Source organism: Schistocerca americana, chromosome 2 (assembly GCF_021461395.2).
Source record: "Schistocerca americana isolate TAMUIC-IGC-003095 chromosome 2, iqSchAmer2.1, whole genome shotgun sequence".
NCBI classification, from domain to species: Eukaryota; Metazoa; Arthropoda; class Insecta; order Orthoptera; family Acrididae; genus Schistocerca; species Schistocerca americana.
The window spans coordinates 848,189,324-848,210,929 of record NC_060120.1 but is presented as its reverse complement, the minus strand read 5'-3'; the positions used below and the strand labels follow the sequence as shown (position 1 = coordinate 848,210,929).

The 21,606-nt window shown below is 38.0% G+C and overlaps 1 protein-coding gene across 1 annotated transcript in view; it reads right to left on the bottom strand.

Annotated features, from left to right (window-relative positions):
• Positions 1 to 21,606, bottom strand: part of LOC124594485 (sphingomyelin phosphodiesterase-like) — a 155,955-nt gene that overhangs the window by 99,338 nt on the left and 35,011 nt on the right. Inside the window, exon 2 of the mRNA XM_047132861.1 lies at positions 4,063 to 4,220. Coding sequence (XP_046988817.1) covers positions 4,063 to 4,220 — 158 coding nt within the window. The remainder of the gene's footprint in view (positions 1 to 4,062; positions 4,221 to 21,606) is intronic.

Below are 21,606 nucleotides of genomic sequence, written 5' to 3'. Positions count from 1 at the left end.
ACAAATTATACCTCCACTTCAACAGCTTCCACCCCTTTGAGTCCCTTCTATATAGCTTAGCGAACTGTGGTCATCTCACCTGTAGAGATGAGCAGTTCCTCCTCAAATATATTAAGGTTCTGACTGAGGCCTTTATAAACTGAAATTATCCACCCAGTCTTGTTCAAAAACAGTTCTCCCATGCCTTGTGTCTCCAGTAACCTACCACAACCCACATACCTTCAGTCCAGCCACAAGGGAGAATCCCTCTCACGACTCACTCCCACCCAGGACTGGAACAACTGTATCACATTCTCCACCAGTGTTTTGACTACCTCTCTTCATGCACTGAGATGAGGAGTATCCTACCCCTGCCTAGTGGTATTCTGCCACCCACTTAACCTACACAATGTACACTGACAGAAAAAAAAGATCACAACACCGAGAAGGAGTTGTGTGGCATAAAGAGAAGTTGGTATATGTGTTCCTGCATCTAAAATATGATGTCTATTCAAATTTTGCTTTCAGTCACATAAGAGTGGTGCTAGTAATGCCACTATGAGAATGTAGTTCAGGTTTGCTTTAAATACCACAACCCACATACCTTCAGTCCAGCCACAAGGGAGCATCCCTCTCACGACTCACTCTCACCCAGGACTGGAACAACTGTATCACATTCTCCACCAGTGGTTTGACTACCTCTCTTCGTGCACTGAGATGAGGAGTATATCCTACCCCTGCCTAGTGGTATTCTGCCACCCACTTAACCTACACAATATACACTGACAGAAAAAAAAGATCACAACACCGAGAAGGAGTTGTGTGGCATAAAGAGAAGTTGGTATATGTGTTCCTGCATCTAAAATATGATGTCTATTCAAATTTTGCATTCAGTCACATAAGAGTGGTGCTAGTAATGCCACTATGAGAATGTAGTTCAGGTTTGCTTTAAATACCACAACCCACATACCTTCAGTCCAGCCACAAGGGAGCATCCCTCTCACGACTCACTCTCACCCAGGACTGGAACAACTGTATCACATTCTCCACCAGTGGTTTGACTACCTCTCTTCGTGCACTGAGATGAGGAGTATATCCTACCCCTGCCTAGTGGTATTCTGCCACCCACTTAACCTACACAATATACACTGACAGAAAAAAAAGATCACAACACCGAGAAGGAGTTGTGTGGCATAAAGAGAAGTTGGTATATGTGTTCCTGCATCTAAAATATGATGTCTATTCAAATTTTGCATTCAGTCACGTAAGAGTGGTGCTAGTAATGCCACTATGAGAATGTAGTTCAGGTTTGCTTTAAATACACTCTGATTTGGTCATGAGATTTAGTTACCTTTGAGATTAGACATGATGAAGTGATGTTAGTCAAGAATGCCGTCAAGGTAACAAAGACACCATTATCAGCACCTCACTGTGTTTGAAGAAGGTCATGTAATATGGCTAAGAGAAGCTTGATGTTCCTTTTGCAATACTGCAGAAAGATGGGGGAGGAATGTAGTCATTGTACATGACTGCTGACAGTGGTGGTCACGAGAATGTATGGCTGCGTGAAGAAATGGCTCCTGATGGCCACGTGGCACTATCAAGAGGGAAGGCCATTGTGTTCAGCATATGGCTCTGGCTCATCATAATGCATCTGTAGCAGCAATATGGGCAGCAATTGGTGCCACAGTGACACAACAAACTGTTATACATGGGTTATTTCAAGGACAGCTCCAAGCCAGACAACCTGTAGCATGCATTCCACTGACCCCAAACCACTGCCATTTGTGACTTCAGTGGTGTCAAATAAAAGCTTGTTGGAGGACAGGTTGGCAGTGCTTTGTGTTTTCTGATGAAGGCTGGTTCTGCCTCGGTGCCAGTGATGGCCATATGTTAGTTAGAAGGAGGTCAGTTGAGGGCCTGCAACCAGCCTGCCTATTTGCTAGACGCACTGGACCTACACCTAGAGTTATGGTATGTGACATGATTTTATATGACTGCAGGAGCAATCTCGTGGTACTCCATACACCCTCACTGCAAATTTGTACATCAGTCTGGTGATTTGACCTGCTGTGGAGTCATTCATGAATAGCATTCCACGAGGTGTTTTTCAACAGGATAATGCTCACCCTCATACTGCTGTAGTAGCCCAATATGCTCTACAGAGTGTGAACATGTTGCTTTGGCCTGCTCAATCACCAGGTCTGTCTTCAATCATATGGGACACTACAAGATGACAACTCCAGCATCATCCACAAACAGCAGAAACTGTCCTTGTATTGACCGATCAAGTCCAACACGCTTGGAACTCTATCCACCAAACTGACATCCGACACATGTACAACACAATGTATGCATGTTTTAATGCTTGCATTCAACATTCTGGTGGCTACTCTGGTCATTACTGTACCAGCATTTCTAATTTGCAATGCTTTGTCTTGTGCTTGCAATGTTAATCACTTAAGTATGTTGTTGTTGTTGTTGTGGTCTTCAGTCCTGAGACTGGTTTGATGCAGCTCTCCATGCTACTCTATCCTGTGCAAGCTTCTTCATCTCCCAGTACCTACTGCAACCTACATCCTTCTGAATTATCTTCAGCATTCTTCTATAGCACCACATTTCGAAAGCTTCTATTCTCTTCTTGTCCAAACTAGTTATCGTCCATGTTTCACTTCCATACATGGCTACACTCCATACAAATACTTTCAGAAATGACTTCCTGACACTTAAATCTATACTCAATGTTAAAGTAAGTCAGTGTTGAAGCTGTATTAATAACTTCTCTTGAGTATCTCTATGTGCATCCTATTCTTGTTTCTAACCTATGTCTTGTTACCTTCGTGAGAGTTTCAAACTTTGTCATGTTGAGATTTGTCTATAGTGTATTTATCTATTGAGGGAATCATATTATAAAATGCCACTATGCCCAAATTCTGCCATATTTTGTCAGACTTCATGCACAGTATCAAATAGTGGCTTAGTAATTAGGAGCATTGTGGGTAGCTAACCTGAGATTCAAACTGAAATAACATCAGTTACAATACAAGCTTTAGTACTGAATGGCTCAAATTTTTCTTTTGGGGACTATAGTAATTTTAAAGCTAAGATGATGAATGTAAATTGATGCCAGACAAGGATTCAAAACAAGGTTTCCTCCTTATTGCTAGCAGTCAGCTTAATCAGTTAGGCCAACTGAACATGCCTCCAGTAGTGACTCAAACTTTCCGTGTCACTGATGCTTCCCTCTGTTACCTTGAACACTGCAACTCAATGTTATCCTAGGGAGAAAGTAGCATTGGGAGAAATGGATTTGTTGGAGGGACAAGGCAGTACCACAAATGTAGGGATGCAAATATCCATGGAAACACTGAAATTAAAGACACAGCCCTTTTCATCACACAAAATAAATGTTGTCTGTTAATAAGAAAAGTGAAATATCATGATCAAAATGTATTCACAGACTTTCATTCTAGGCTTATGTCACATGTAATATGGTAGTTAATATGTCCTGATGAAACCTGTTTTATATTAAATCTATATTAAGGTAGAATTTCTAAATTAACTGACACCAGTAATTTGCCAGCTGGCAGTCAAAATGCAAATATAATTGCATGCAATGCTGACTGGTTGAAGTTGTCGCATTGCTTCAATGCTTTAGCCATTTTAGGGAATACAAGTCTCAGTTCCAGGAAGGGCTATGTTTATTACATTATGATGTATGTGGTGATCCAAAGTCATTTCATGTAAGTCTTAGTATAGGCCCTTTAAACATGATGAGGGCAAAATCTTTTTTGTCATTGTTCAAGGAAGTAAATGCGCAGTATCCAGTGGTATCACTGTTGATGTCTCATTAAAATAAAAGAACAGAAGACAAAAAGAAAATGTTGCTCCAACACTGAATTATTATGACCTGTAGAAAAATTCCTAGTCTCTTTTGTTATAGGTGATATCAAAAATACAATGTTGTATTTGCTACAGAAAACCTTTTTGTCCAGAAAATGCAGGTGAGCCAAATTAATACTGCATATATTACATGATTTAAAAGTCAATTTATGTTGTGTATGTATATCTTTGAGGACATACCTTTGGGCTCAGATCTGTAAGATATTCTGACTCAATATGATTTGTCAGGGTGAGATGATGCAATGCCTCTTGAAAATGAGGTGTCTTCACTCTTGATGAATGAAATGTCTCCAGTCCACTCATAAACATCTCTGTTAAAGCCTTGTGCTTCCATGCTTCTGCAAAAAAGAGTTTTACAGTGTTAAAAAGATAATCAAGAGCAAAATGGGAGGGTTTATATAGAGTATTTTTTTGATGTAGTGACAGATATTGATGTTCTTGTAATATGAAAAATTTCTTTATGTGAAGTATCACGCTAATACTGATGCTCATTGTGATGTGATTATTTGGATTATGTTGATCACAATAAAATCATATTTTCTGATGATACCATAATGCTATCAAAACATTTACAAATAGCAATATATAAATTTGCATACAAGGACTGAATTACGGTGTTTCATTTTTGTTCTGAAATAAGCAAATATTTTTGTGTTTGATAGGTACAACCATGTATGTGATGCCAACAAATATTGTTATAAGCTTCATTTTTATAGCTGTTACTGTTCAGGATGAAACTGTGTGAAACTGTGACTTAACTGATGAGAATGTATAAGTATTTTGTCCAAAAACATTACATTCATGGAATTATTCAAAATTTAAGTTTAAGAAAACCAGCCCTCATTTGAAATATTGACTTTGGAAATAACTATTTAGGATTGACACATCACATTTGAAAGCCCTGATTCTCTACTATTTCAAAAATGTCCTGCACTTTTACTAAATTTTGAAATTCAGGAAATATCACTGCCAAAAAATGTTGTTACATAATTATTCAAATTTTAGAACAGAATGTTTCTATCTTACAGCGCTAACAATTTTATGTAGTAAAATGAAGATATTTGCTAGAAAAATAAGGTTGTTAATGAAATATCATTAATACAAAGGTTTGGCTTTTAGGGAAACCTTGTTGAAATTGGCTAGAAGAGTGCACACATAAAAATCTAGCAGTGGCTTTATAAGAATGTACACACATCAAAAAAAGTTTTGCATCACCCTGGTTCCCAGAAGTCCTGAAGATAAATGTTGACTGTGGATGTTGTATCACAGACACAGTCCCTTTGACTGTTCAGAGATGTCACTAAACCCACCCAAAGATTTTTTGTCATAACTGTTTTTCCTAAAGATACATGAAATGTATTTGCAGTTGCAAATGTGGACTAGCATCTGCTGTATAATGGAATAATGAAAATGAAAATTTGTGCCGCACTGGGACTCGAACCTGAATTTACCACTTATTGCGAGATGTTGCCTTACCATTTGGGTATCTGATCATGAATCATGGCCAGACCCAAACTTCATGAACCATATGTCTACAACCTGCAATCATACATCCATTATGTGTATTCCCATACAGGGGAGACACTTTGCTTAAAACTTGAAAGTTTCTGGTCAATGCTGGTGGATAAGTATGATATTTCAGTGTCTGTGTTATTCCAAAATGTCTCCACTGTACGGAAATATACATAATGCATGTACGGGTACAGGTTGTAGACACATGGTTGATGAAATATGGAAGTTTGGGCCTGGCTGTGAGCCATGCTATGGTAGCCAAATGTTGTTACAGCTCATGATATGCGGGAAATCTGTGTTCAAGCCCCTGTCTGGCACAAATTTTCAGTGTTGCCATTCCATTATGCAGCTGATGGTAGTTCATACTCACAAATGTGAATACATTTCATATATTTCTTAATGGTTGTAGTTGCGGCAGTGCCTGGTCCTACGGACACGCATGCAAGTCTGAAGGAGCGTTGCATTGCAATTTAGAATAACGCAGGCACTGGAATATCATATTTATCCTCTGAGACCAGACAAGTGACTTTCAAGTAAATTGTCTCAGCTGTATGGGAATATACATAATGGATGTATGAGTACAAGTTGTAGACACATTGTTGGCGACAAATGGAAGTTTGGGTCTGGCTGTGAGTCATACTCGGATAGCCTGATGGTAAGGCGACTGCTCATGATAAATGGGAAATCTGGATTTGAGTTCCAGTCCAGCACAAACTTTCATTGTTGTTATTCCATTATATAGCTAATGGTAGTCCATATTTACAACTGTAAATACATTTCACATATTTCTTAATGGCTGTAGTCAATGCAGTGTCTGTTTCTTTGGATACATATGCATGTCAGTAGGAGCTTTGCATCATCATATAGAATAACACAGGCACTGCAGTATCACATTTCCCAAAGATCTCAATGATTCTGAGTGAATGTTGTCCACTGCAGGAGGCCATGTTTTGATTTAGGTCTTTCAGTACTTTGTCAAATTCTACTTGATCCATCACAAAACTGAAATAAAATTTTTGGTCCACTACCTGCTAAGACCACGTATAACACTGGAACTGACAAAGTGACTAAGGTTCACATAAGCTTGGTTTCACTGAGTGAGAAGAGTAAAGCAATCTCTGTTCCAGATATTTACAATTGCTCTAATTACAAGCAAACAGGGCTGGCAGTTGTCATCTGTTGCAGATGCTGTCTTGAAACCAATTACAAAATATTGTCCCTTATGTTAAAGAGTAAATGCATGATATTACCTGCATTAATATTTTAATTGTGAAAGTAAACCTGTCTGCTTTCTTTTAATGACAAACCACTGCAACGATTTTGATGAAATATGATATGGGGGTAGCCTGAAACCTGAGGAAGATGTAGACAACTTTAGAAATAATAATAATAATAATAATAATAATAATAGGCCCCTAGGATGAAGTAGAGAATGTTTTTATATCAGGGAAGGTGAACCATGTTAAGAAGTTACTATATTTGTTGTATACTGTACAGACTGTATAATGTATATAGCTACAGTAGAACTCAAACTATCTAGATCACTTTGAGAAAAGAGGAATTTGTACTGTATGAATAAAATTTTTGGTTTTGTTCAATAGTTTTTACAGTATGTAGAACACTGTATATTTCTTTATTACCTTATCATCAATCCACAGTGAATATATTAAAAGACAAAATATTCCAGTGAACAATGAATACAGTATGCATACTGTTGTATGCACAATATGTGTGCTATTGTGCTTGCGGTGCCTGTCATTCAGTGTGACCTACAGTGGTGTTGTGACCTTAATGTATACACTGATTTGTCACTATATGTTCCGTATTCTCCGTCTTTTGATTTGTTTTGTGAATGTGTTTTAATTTACTGTGCAACATTTGTCTTCTATAAGGAAATGCTGAACAGTCAGACAAATGCATGAGTGGTAAGCAGTTATCTGAGAAATTTAGAGAGGGAACATCAGCAATTTCAGACATACAGGCACAAGTCACCAGTTTATACTTCATTTCTATCCTTGAGAATGAGGATGGGAGTTCATCAAGAAAAGCAATGAAAACAGTAGTAAACAAAGGGGTGGAAGAGGCCGTTTTCAAGCGGTTTTTGAAGCAATAAGCACTGCGAAACCGTCTTTCAGGGCCAATTGTTTGTGAAAAAGCAAAAGTTTTAGCCAAGAAAATCAACAGTTTGTATTTATTTAAAGTCAGCAATTGCTAGCTACAGAATTTCAAGGCAAGACATGGTATTCACAAATTGGATTTAAATGGTGAAAAGCTATCAGCAGCCCCAAAAATCAGCAGAAAATTCTACTGAAAAATTCAAAATTGGAACAGAATTTTATGATTCTGAATTTTCATACAAAAAACAGATGAGACAGTTGTTATTGGAAGGATTTGCCTAAAATAAATTTAGCTTCTAAAAGGGAAACTACTGCTCTTGACCAGAAGATTAGTAAAGGCTGTGTTACTTTACTGAACTGTGCTAACTCTACAGGAAACCACAAACAAAATACCGTTCTGTTGAGAGGAAAATGAAAAACCCAACAGGCTTTCAAAAAATTTAAAAAACTTCCAATCTCTTACAAGAATCAATCAAAAGCCTTTCTATACCTGAAGTAAAGAATGTCAAAAGACCATTGGGAAAGATGAGGTGATGTTAATTCTGGGCAATGCATCCGCCCATCCCACAGAAAGCATTCTTGCTGCCAAAGGTAATGAATCTGCTACAGCCAATGGGCCAATTGGTTATCAAAACTATAAAGTGACATTACAGTAGACAACTGTTAATGAAGTTTCTGGTAGGAGATGGAAATGAAGAAGGCATTTTGGCTCATCACCAAAAATTAAATTTGAAAGACTGCTCTTACATGGTGACAGAAGCATGGAATTTGGTGAAAGCAACCACATTAAGAAGAGATTAGTATAAACTGAAAGGTATTTCAACCAAAGGTGAGGTACAGAAAGAAAAAAATGTAAAGAAGGAACGGAAGAAAGAGAACCAGCATAGGACGAAATATCACTTGAGGATCCTTTCAAAAATTCCTGGACATCCTGATGGCAGTGCTGAGAATAGAGGCAAGTGGCTTGCTTGTGATTCTTTGGAGCCTGTATTCTAAATTCTCAGATTGATGAAATTATTCAAGAAACTGATGGGCAGGAGGATGACATTGCCACTGAACAAGGTGTGCGACCACCAGCTGGTGAGGTGTTTGCATGTCTAGGCACTGTTCTAACATGCGTGAAGTGGCAGCTTGAGTGTGACCACTGTCTAGTGGATGTGAGATTTGGCTGCACAAAAGTGACTGAAGACAGCAAAACAAATGACTCCTACTAATATATTTAAGAAATGACACTATACAGTACACAATTTAAACAATATTGTTTTGCAGTTATTAAATAAATATTTCAGTAGTATGTGTACACATCTTTAGCTTTTTCTAAAAACAAATTACCTATTTTCATAATTTATTCAATTATCCAGATATCTGATTATCAAGATCACGTCGAGCCCCTACTCATGTGGATGATTGGAGTTCTACTGCACTGCAATAGCATGATGCATACATGAGCTCCCCTTCCTCTGCCCCTTTGCACACACCGTGCTCGGCAGTGATGCTATGTTTGTCATACTATCAAGCTACGTGTACCCAGAGAGGTAGACACATGAGTGCAGCTGACATTATTGGACATGTAAATATTATAAAATTTGTGCTGCACCATTCTACAAATTATTTTTTGTTTTCTTCCTTCATCAGTTCAACGCTATTTTAGAAAAAGCCCACATTTTATTTTAGGGCCCAACTTGGTTCCTTGAAACAGACATTCATTTTGTAGCATATAATAGATATTTTTTAACTTTCATTTTGCATTTATTTTCTTTTTATAATACAAAACAGTTGTTTGGCAATTTATTGTGTTTTTTCATGATTCTTTCCACTATGAGTGTATTTTACTGACTTTTTTTTTATAAGCTATCATTAATAAGATACTCGATAGCACCCAAATAGCACATGGAGTACTTCACTTACCATTGGCCTTTCTCATGAAGAGACAGCTATTGGTAACTTCGATAAAAATAATGATTGTGGTTGGATTTTGATAAAATGTTAGCTGTTGGTATGAGATGAATGTACAAAGTGTCATCAAAAAGTAACATAAATTTTTGTTTTTCTTAACAAATCTTTATTTATTCCTCAATATCAACTATGTTTCCTTCAAAGTAATCCCCATCAGATATAATATACTTGTACCAGTGATTTTTCCCATCTTGGAAGCACTTCTGGAACTCATTTTTCATTATGGTGTTCAGCTCCTTTAGCGATTCTGTTTTTATCTCATCAACGGTGGCATAGCAAAATTCTTCTTCGACAGCATCCTTCTGGCACCATGTTGAAAAATTTAGTTTAAAAACAAGTATGTGTGTACAACATCACAACGACACAGAATCAGCACAGTATGTGGATTGGACACAAGTGGTAAGAGACATAGAATGTTAGTTGATAATATTATGCCCACTGATCAAGTCACCTAATACCCTATAGAGCAGCAGTCACCAAACATGTTTTGTTCAAGAGCTAGTACAAACATTTTGGGGAGTCACCTTGCTGTGTATGCACCGATCTTATTATTAATTGTTAACCTACATAAATGCGTATATTATGAGCCACCAACAGATTAGCTATAGTAAGGACATGATATGTTGGTCATTGACCCCAAAGTACTGATTGTTAAGTCAGCACCATTCAGAACAATTCGTGTGTATTATTCTCTGTTTCAGATTCCTGACGCTCTGAGAAACCCATAAGTACAGTATTGTAATTGCCTGATGAAGTTTTTTGATGTTTTCAGTGTGAGTGGATGATTAATTGATTAACAACAGTAACTCCACTTACATTTAAATACACTACTTAATTTGAGACACAATCACAAACATGTACTAAGTGTTTTGAATATCACTTTCTTCTACTCATTGTGTTGTATTATAGCAGCTTTAATTTAATTTCATATTCATTGCTAGAAATATGTATCACATTTGAACATCTCCGTCTCTGTAACACACACTGATGAATCTGTGTTACTGTAATTCCGTGTCAAAATTTATAGCAATGGATCAGTACAAGTCACGTATGCTCTTCAGTTGTCAGTGCTGAAAGACAAACATTAAAACATTTCCCATCCCACATCTCTCACCCTGTAGTGGCCATGCAATTTACCCCTCTGTCCCTGATGTAAGTGGCCAACTTCACTTAACTTGTGGCAAATTCATAAATATCAATTAAAATTAGGCTCATCTTATACTATTACTGTCTGTATTAGTATCGATACTTTTGTTTGTTACTGAGTAGGAAAACTGCTGTCTTAAGAAGCTCTTAACATCAGTTGAAGTTTTTGGATTTGGTTGTGATTTGCTAGAAGCATGTTATTATAAAATACAGCTGAGAACCGCGGGCCATGCTAGTACTTGATCTGGATCGCAGTTTGACGACCACTCTCATGAACTGAGGTTAAAGGCATGTGTTCCAGTCCTCTTAACACTAAATCTTGATGCAACAAGATTATGTAATGGTACACGCTTACATATTACACGTCTGGGCTGTAATAATTATTGGCACAGTTAAAGGAGACTTTGCCTTTGCCTTTTCAATTTAAAAGATTGCAATTCCTGCACCCTAAGTAAAGTTCAAGGCCAGACACTCAAAAGTTGCCAGTGCGCATTTAGGAAAAACCGTGTTTTCTCAAGGACAGCTGCATGCGGCTTGCTCACTTGTATCCAACATGCAAAATCCTTATGTCCTTGCTTTAAGGAAGGCAAGATGAAAATGTTTTTACAGAACTGTGTTAAGATTACGCAATAATAATAGGAAAGAAAAATTTTTGTAGCTTGTAATATTTTTATCTAAGATTCGACATACCACAAAATAAAAGAAACATGTTCATTATATACGGTATCTAAATACTGGCACTACATACATTTATACATATGAACATAAATATCTATTCCACTATACATCCACATAATTATAAATTACTAATTTACTTACCATCACTAATCACAACAAAACTGCTGGTATGCCAGTGCAGCTGCAGTTAAAAGCTAGTAGGCTTAGATCTTTACATATAACACACTTTTTCAACCAACACTACAGTTCTAAGTTGCATAATGAAATGTAGTGACACACATGTTATGAAAACATATTCCACTGCATACATTATGTGTAGTTGTAGAAGCTGAGAAGAACATAGCAATTTTTGGCAGGAGGGAATAAAAGCAATGGCATATCTGAATGGGTTAAACATTAAGATACACTTGAAAACTTTACAGAAATGCCTAGAAACATAGTAGATGAACAGTAAAGGCACACTGTGCCCACATGACCACAAAAACAGGATGAAGTAGCCTAGAAAAATTATAGGTTATTGCTCGAATTAAGTGTTAGACTCTATTCTGGTTGTGCAGCTGTGTCACTGTGCAGCCTACATCGTTGGGTGCAAGGGTGTGTCAAGAAATGATTTTAAGGACCTTTGTTTACAATGTAAAGTAAATAGTTTCTGTTGGTAATACCATGGCAGCAGTTCGTAAAAATATGCAGCAGAGCATAAATTAAACAGAACTTGTTCAAGAGGATGATAGGAAATTACAGTTAAAAATTTCTAGTTCTGGGATTTCTAAAGGAGATCATGCACACAATATTTTAAATAGGAATTCATGTAGAAAAATATACCAATTCCATTCAACAATCAGATGTGTAACTCATGCACTTCTACTGAGGGAAGGAAAAATGTCTAGGACTTGCCGATTATCACATACAATAGTTCAGATGAGAAGTGCACCTACATTTTGCCCTCAAAATCGGCTTTTGGAAATTCTGTAAATTGATTTTCACAAGATATTTCATAGATATACCTCTTCGAATTCCAGGCAGATTGTTCAGTATGTTTTTCACACTTTTCAACTAACAAAACAGATCTTATGAGATGGACCTATTCACGAACATTTCTCCTTATAAAGAGCAACATATCACTTGGTGCAACTTGGCACTAGTTCCCATCCCACAGACAGTAGTTGCCCTGCCCTCAGTCCTTGATAAGACTTTTAAAAATAAATCTGCATCTAGTGATTTAGGAAAAGGGGTTGTTTTTTCTTCTAAAATAAGTTCATAGGGCAGTCTGTAGATTGAGTTAGCTGTGAAGGAAACAAATGATAAATTTGTAGAGGGAATCAAACATCTGAGAGAAAAATTTAAAACTTTTAAACTGGCTGATGACATGGCCATTCTGTTACAGGTGTAAAGCACTTGGAAGAGCAGTTGTACAGAATGGGTAGTGTTTTGAGAAGCAGTTATAATACAAACTTCAGCAAAAGTAAAACAATGTTAATGGGATGTAGTTAAATTAAATCAGGTGATATTGACAGAATTAGATAAGGATATGAGACACTAAAAGTAGGATTAGAATTTTTTCTATTTCAGCAGTGAAGTAACTGACAATACTTGAAATAAAGATGATATAAGAATGCACACTGGCACTAGCATCAAAAGCATTTCTGAAAAAGAGAAAGTTGTTGACATTAAATATAAATGTAAATGTAAGGATGTCTACTGTGAAGGTATGAATGTTGCCTTGTACAGAAGTGGAATGGGGTCGATAAATAGTTCTGACAAGAAGAGAATAGAAGCTTTTGAACTGTGATGCTACAGAAGAATGCTGAAGATTAGATGGACAGATCAAATAAGTAATGAAGAGGTACTGAATCAAATTAGGTAAAAAATGACATATATGGAACAGCTGAGTGAAAGAAGAGATTATGTGACAGAGTATGTCATGGGGCATGAATGAATCATCACTTTGGTAATGGAGGGAAGTGTGGAGGCTAAAAATTGTAGAGAGAGAGACCAAGACTTGAATACAGTAAGCAAGTTGCAGTGGATATAGGTTGCATTAGTTATGCACAATAGACTGAATCTGAGAGCTGCAACAAATCAGTTTTCGGACTGAAGACTACAACAACAATATCTGTAGGCATTCCCCTGTTACAGGAATAAATTTCTGTGTCTTATTCCAGGCTACATATTAAAAGAAGTAACAATTCATTCCTATTTAATATCTTGAAAAGTATTTGGTGAAAGCAGAATGAACTGGAATTGTATTGTTATTGAAAAGTCTACCTATTAAACTAAATGGAAATAATGAAAGTACAAAATTTATGTTATTTTTTAGTTTAGTAATTGAACTTTTTAATTCAAATTTTACATATTCACATACACCTTTTCCTTTAATCCAAATAAATACAGACTCATTTACAGATATTTTCCTTCTGTTACGAGTATACAATGTTAGTGCTGGTATAAATACTGCAGGCACTATATGCTAAGATCTGGGATTTAATTATTTATGTGTATATACAGAGGTAACTTCTAAATGAACAAAACTGTTACATCCTCTATGCCGACAGATCCTAGATGTACCCTTGTCCGGTTCTCAGCTACGCTACAAATCAGTTTGAATACTAATCGATAGATTATGATGTCGTAGCATAGACCTTCATGATACATTCAGTCATGGTAATGGTTGGCTTACTGTAGCTATTGTACGAGGTGGTACTGGCCCCTGATTTGCAGAGCGGACAAGCCTCTGAACTCTACATTCTGTAAAGAACGTGGACAACCAACCATTTAGTACCTAGTGGAAATTTCACTGTCCTTCTACCCTTTCTGTAGATGCTCACAGCAGTAGCACATTCACAGGCTCTGCGTAATAATAATCTGCCCTTTGTCAAAGGCTCTTACCTCAATGGATTTCCCCATTTGCACCCCGTATCTTCGCTAGGGTGATCCCTCGTCCGTGTCTGCTCCACTTACATACATCTGGTACCGTGTCACGGTCGCGTAACATCACCAGGCGACGTCCAACATCGTTGTGCGCAGTAGCCATAATATTTTGGCTTGTCAGTGTAGAGAAGGTATATGGTGATTTTCAGTATGTAAGGCAAATGAAAATCTAATAGCCATATGGATTGGAATGCAGTCGTAGGCGATGGAGTAGAGGAAAGAGTTATGGGAGGATATAAGCTTGGGAGAAAGAAAGAGAAGGAAGAAAGACTATTTCAGTTTTGGAATAAATTTCATCTAGTAATAGTGACTACCATTTCAAGAGTCTTTAGGCGCAGTGTAAATGAGTTAGGTCCTGCGAGTCTGCCATTCCGCTAGTAAAACAGCTACACTGGGGTTAAAGTGAACACATCTCATGGGCATTTTGGCATGCAGTGTAGCTGTTTTACTAAAGGCATGGCACAGTCACAGGACCTAATTCATTTACACTGCGGCTAAAAGTCACAAGAGGAAGAGGTATACTTGGAAAAGGCCTGGAGACATTGGGAGATCACAGCTGAATTACATCATTGTTAGACAAATATCTTGATATTAGATACTGGATTGTAAGGGTCACCCAGGGGCAGATATAGACTCAGATCACAAGATGGGGAGTAAGCTGAGGTCTAAAACAATTGTCCAGAAAAAGTAGTGTGAAAGGGAGTGAAATACTGAAGTGCTGAGGAATGTTGAGGCATGTCTGAAGTTCGCTGAAAAAGTTGGTACTGCAGTAAGGAAAACCACAGTAGACAGTTCAGTTGAAGAGTAGTAGACATCTCTGAAAAGAGCAATCACAGATGTTGCAAAGACAAGTATAGGTACTGGACAAGTATCTGCGAAGAAACCTTGGATAACTGATGAAATACTTCAAATGATAGAAGAAAGAAGGAAGTACAAAAATGTTTCGGGAAACACAGGAATACAGCAATATGAAACACTCAGTGAAGAAATAAATGGGAAGTGCAGGGGAGCCAAGGCAAAATGACCGGGAAAAAAGTGAGGAAACCGAAAACAAATAACCCTCAGAAGGACTGATACAGTATATAGAAAAGTCAAAACAGACTCCGGTGAAAATCAAGGACGGCAACATTAAGGGTGCAACTGGAATTTCACTGTATAACACACAGGAGAGAGCGTATAGATGGTAGGCCTACGTGAGGAGAGAAAATGTCTCATGATGTGATAGAAGAAGAAATTGGAGTCAATATGTAAGATATAGGGGATCCAGTATTAGAGACAGACTCTAAAAGAACTTTGGAAGACTTGAAATTAAATAAGGCAGAACTGATAGATAATACTCGATTGGAATTTTTAAAATCACTGGAGGAAGTGGCAAACTTATGACCATTCAAGTTGGTATATAGAATCTAAGATTGGCGACATACTATTAGACTTTCGGAAAAATATGCATTCAAATGTGAAGATAGCAAGATCAGATAAGTGTGGGAACTGTTGTACAACTAGCTTAACAGCTCATGCGTCCAAGTTAATGACAAGAATATTATACTGAAAAATGGAAAAGAAAATTGAGGAATTATTAGATGACGATGACTCTGGCCTTAGGAAAGTTAAGACCTTCAGAGAGGCAGTCCTGACATTGCCCCTGATAATGGAAGTAATACCGAATAAAAAGCAAGAAACGTTTATAGTATTAGTCAACCTGGAAAAAGCGCTCGACAATGTAAAATGACAAGGCGTTCAGAAGTCTGAAAAAAATGGGAGTCAGCTATAAGGAAAGACGAGTAACATAAAATATGTACAAGTACGAATAGAGAATGTACGATTGGAAGACCAAGAACGAATTGTTCAGATTAGAAAGTGTGTAAGGCTGGGGAGCATCTTTCACCCCTACTGTTCAATCTGAACATCGAAGGAGCAATGAGGGAAATGAAAGAAAGGTTCAGGAGTTAGATAAAAATTCTGGGTGAGAGGATAACAATGATAAGATTTACTGATCACATACCTACCTTTAGTGAAGTTGAAGAAGAATTACAAGACCTGTTGAACGGAATGAACAGTCTCGTGGATATATAATATAGTCTGAGAATAAGCTGAAGAAAGACAAAAGTAATGAGAAGTAGCAAAAACGAGAACAGCGAGAAACTTAACGTCAAAAATTGTAACCAGAAACTGGAGGAAGTTACGGAATTCTGCTGCCTTGGAAGCGAAACGACCCACGACGGACGGGGCAAGGAGGATATAAAAAGCAGACAATTACAGGCAAAGAGGGCAGGTCTACTAGCCTTAATTTGAGAAAGAAATTTCAGATAATATGCGTGTGAAACACAACGTTGTATAGTAGTGAAACATGGATAGGATAACTAGAACAGAAGGAATCAAAGCGTTTGAAATGTGATGCTACAGAAGAGTGTTGAAAATTAGGTGGACTGGCAGTGTGAAGATTGAGGAGGTTATCTTCAGAATTTGCGAAGAAAGGAATGTATGGAAAACACTGACAAGAATAAGGGGAAGGATGATAGGACCTGTTTTAAGACGAAGAAATAACTTACATGGTACTAGAGGGAGCTGTAGAGGGTAAAAACTGTAGAGAAAGACAGAGCTTGGAATATGTACAACAAATAATTGGGGACACAGGTTGGCGGTTATAGGCGCTTCAGTCCGGAACCGCGCTGCTGCAACGGTCGCAGGTTCGAATCCTGCCGCGGGCATGGATGTGTGTGATGTCCTTAGGTTAGTTAGGTTTAAGTAGTTCTAAGTTCTAGGGGACTGATGACCTCAGATGTTAAGTCCCATAGTGCTCAGAGCCATTTGAACCATTTGACACAGGTTGCAGGTGCTGTCTGAGGTGGAGAGTGTGGTACGGGAGAGAAATTCGTGGCGGGCAGCATCAAACCAGAGAGAAGAGAGATGACTAAAAATAAAAAAAAGACTACATTTAACGAAAGATCCAAGCTGCATGGACATCTTCAGCATAGCTTGTACCTCGACCTCCGAGGTCTCGTGACCTCAATCCTCTGAATTTCTCTCTCCATGGCCATCTCAAAATTCTTCTTGCACAGCTCTGCTGATGATGCGCTTGAAGAACTGGAGCGGCAAATTGTACAGTCATGTGAAGGTTTCCGAGATAATCCAGGGTTGTTTGAATTTACTGCCGATACGAGAGCAATTACCTCCAAATGCGAAGAGAACAAGTGGAACACCTACGTTAATAGGTTAGAATGCAGAGCAAACTGTAACATGTAACGTGCTGAAGCAGTTGTATTTCTTGTCTAGACAGGCATTAGATACAAATTTGAGTCCACTAAGAGAGGGACTTAATCGTTTTAGGTTTTACATTTTAGATACATGCAGTGTCTAGCATAGACAGTATTTGATATTGAGATCAATAACGGCTCGTAAGCACACATTCACAAACATCTCACCAACGGCTTGTTTACAGACCAGCGTATTGGAATGTTTTTGCTTCTATTATTGTATAGTTTGGCTTGTGTCAGTTTTCACTACTAATTATGATAGACCAGGTGTACAAATTTCGCATCTTCCCAAGCAGCCACTTTTGTACCTTGTGCCTTAAGCCGGTGCTGCTTACAAGACAATTTCCGCTGTTTGTGAGCGATTTCCTTGTGCTCTCTTACTTCAACACAGTCGAGTATACTTAGCTAGGACAGAGGAATTGGAGTTACCTAGCAGCTTACAAAGGAACCAAAGTGTAACATTTGTATTATCGTTGAAATTCATACTTTATCACATTACTATAAGAAGCAAGCATTTTGCAGGACATTACACTTGCAATTGTACTAACTCTGTCATTCTGAATTACATATTTCTACGTTCATGTAATAACTAGCAGGGGATGCCTGGCTGTTTATTTATTTACTCCAGTCTTCTATTAGTCCAGCTCCTCCTTACTCTATCTGTCCATCTCCCCCCTCCTTCCTCTCTCTATTCAACTCTTTCCCCTCCCCCTTATCTCTATGGATCCCCCTGTCTATGTCTGTCTCCTGCTCTCCATCTCCATCTCTAACGACCTCATTGTAGACGGGACGTTACACCCAACCTTCTTTCCTTTTTCCTTTGCTCCCCACCTCTATCCACTTCCTCTTTCCATCTCCCTCTAATTATACCGTCAGTTTCTGTCCAGTTCCTCCTCACCTCCTCTCTCTGTCCTTCTGATCCTCCTCCTCTCAACCTAACTGTTCCTCCCTCTCTCTCTGCCCATCTCCTTCATCTCCCTATCTCTGCCCAACACACCATGTCCCTTCTGAATACACACAACATGTGGCTTCTAGGGTGAACAATGCCTTTGGAGATGTGTATGGGCAACCTGAAGTGCAACAGTTGAGCAACTGACCACCCAAGTGAACCAAGGGGCCACCAAGTGTTTCTCCTCAAATATCATTTAGAGAATGTTACTGTGAAAAGTTCCAAATAGACAAATTACATGGTACACAAAACAGCTGTCTACTATGAAAAATCAAGTTATGTTGTTGTACAATATTTATAAAAATCTGAAAACCAACCATGCTAAACTAGCCTATGTTAGATCTAGGAATGAGTACAAAAAAGCAATTGTGGAAGCCAAACAAGCACACAATCTCAGAAGTACTGAGAAATCCACCAATAAGTGCAAAGCAGCATGGACTCTAACAAATAGTGTCGCCAAAGATAAAAGAAGTGACAAAATTAGTATCTCTCCCCAGGAATTTAATGACTTTTTTATTAAATCAGTTGAGGAAGTAGGAAGTGCTATAATTAAACCTGAAATCAGCTCATCACAGTTACTGTCAAAAAATATTGCTAGGTCATCAAAAAACACAAGTACCTTCAATTTTTCTGAGGTCTCACCTGGTTTTGTGTTAAGAATAGTGAAGCAGTTAAAATCATCAGACAGTGTAGACATATATGACCTGTCTTGTAACATGCTTAAGAAAGTAATAGACTGTATAGTGTACCCCCTAACATATTGTATAAACAAGTGTATACTGGAGGGTTTTTTCCCTGATGAGCTTAAACTGTCTAGGGTAGTTCCAGTACATAAAAAAGGAGATAAAAATTCTGTCTCTAGTTACAGGCCAATATCCATAGTCCCAGTTTTCTCAAAAGTTCTAGAATGCATAATTTACCAACAATTATCTGTTTACTTTGATAACATAGGATTAATAAGTGGATCACAGTATGGCTTTAGGAAAAACCTGTCAACCATTGATGCCATAGACAATGTTGTTAAATACATCCATCAAGTATTTGAGGATAAATGCTTTGCCCAGGTGACTTTTTGTGACCTAAGCAAAGCCTTTGACTGTGTAGAACATACACTGCTACTCGAAAAAATGGACTTTTACGGTGTTAAAGGTAACAGCCTTAAGCTATTAAGATCATATTTACAAAACCGTAAGCAAGCCGTCTGTGTTGGGAAAGAAATGTCCAGTATAGAACAAGTTGAGGTAGGTGTTCCGCAGGGATCCGTGCTGGGCCCATTCCTTTTCTTAATAATGATAAATGACCTGCCATCATTTATCAAATCCAGAACAGTACTCTATGCTGATGATACAACATTTCTGAACAGCAGTAATGATCTTAATAGCCTTAAAACATGTGTTACAGAGACAATTGAGCAAGCTTCACTCTGGTTTAAAGCAAATGGGTTCTTCCTTAATGAAAGCAAAACCCAGCAGATGGTATTTAGTTTAAAAGACAAGTTTCCATCAGATGATCCTAGTTGTGTTAAATTTTTGGGGGTATATTTGGATGATAAACTTTCTTGGAATCCACATATTAAGTATATTAGCTGTAAATTGTCTAGGATAATCTATTTGTTAAGGCGATTAATGCACTGTGTACCTAAAAATTACGTTAGAGTATCTTATTACTCATTTTTCCAAAGCATCATATCCTATGGCATTATTTTATGGGGAAACTCCACTTGTGTGCATGATATACTACTGCTGCAAAAGAAAGCTATTAGGATAATTACAGGCTCACCATACAAGGCTCATTGTAAACCTTTGTTTACTCAACAAAAAATCATGACAGTAATAAACCTATATATTTATTATGTTTTAATCTACACAAAAAAGAACTTACCTAAAGTAAAACGCAGGGCAAATATACATTGTTACAGCACTAGGACAAACAGCTCTATCTATATGCCCTACCACAGACTGTCAAAATCAGTCAACAGTTATGAACTTATGGGCCACAAATTATTTAACAAACTTCCACAAGGTATACAAAATTTACCAGAGCAACAATACAAACAAACACTTTATGACTGGTTAGTTGTAAACCCATTCTACAGTGTAAAGGATTTCATGACCTGTGATATTAAACTGTAAAGTTTTTAACAATTCTGTCCTTCTATAGCATGTACTGTACTGTATTGTATTATATGTATGACTTTGTCTATTGCTGTAATGGCTTAAAGACAATAAAATTATTATTATTATTATTATTATTATTATTATGAGTATGGACTTATGCAGCAGGTGTGGTTCATGCACCCATGCTGACTGCTTTTCATCGGCGACAAAACCTAGAATTGGCATGCCAGTACAGTCAAGGGGCCTTTTCAGATGAATCACTTTTTAAGCTGCTTTGGACAGATGGCTGTTGGATCTTCAGAATGGTCCAGGCCGGAGGAGGGAGTGTTATGGTCTGGGAAATGTTTTCGTGGCATTCACTGGGTGATCTCATTATTCTGTAAGGCACAACTGATCAACATAATTATGGATCCATTCTTGGGGACAACATTCACTCCTATGTGCAGTTCGTTTTTCCTAGGCATGATGGAATATACCAGCAGGACAATGCAATGTGTTACACAGCTGCCGGCCACGGTGGTCTAGCGGTTCTAGGCGCTCAGTCCGGAATCGCGGGACTGCTCCGGTCGCAGGTTCAAATCCTGCCTCGGGCATGGATGTGTGTGATGTCCTTAGGTCAGTTAGGTTTAAGTAGTTCTATATTCTAGGGGACTGATGACCACAGATGTTAAGTCCCATAGTGCTCAGAGCCATTTGAACCCTTTTTTTTTGTTACACAGCTAACATTGTAGCGCCTAGAACCGCTCGGCCATCCTAGCCGGCGCCACCTATGTCATCTGCCACCGAGCTTATGTGTCATTCCACTTCATGTCCCTACAAGCCGTTACACCCATTTACACACATCGTCAAAAGTTTTGTATCACCTCTAATGTCATGCAGATCTGTTGCTATTCTAATTGTTCCTGTACCGATCGGAAGGTCGCCCCTGACGTTGTTTGTAAACATACACACAGTTACCATGGGCGCTCTCTATGTGTAGAACGTCGCACTCGAATGTACTACAGCATTTCAGTTAGAAGTAAAGCACCAGGAAGACACATTACAGACGTCAGTTGAAGAGTAGGGTG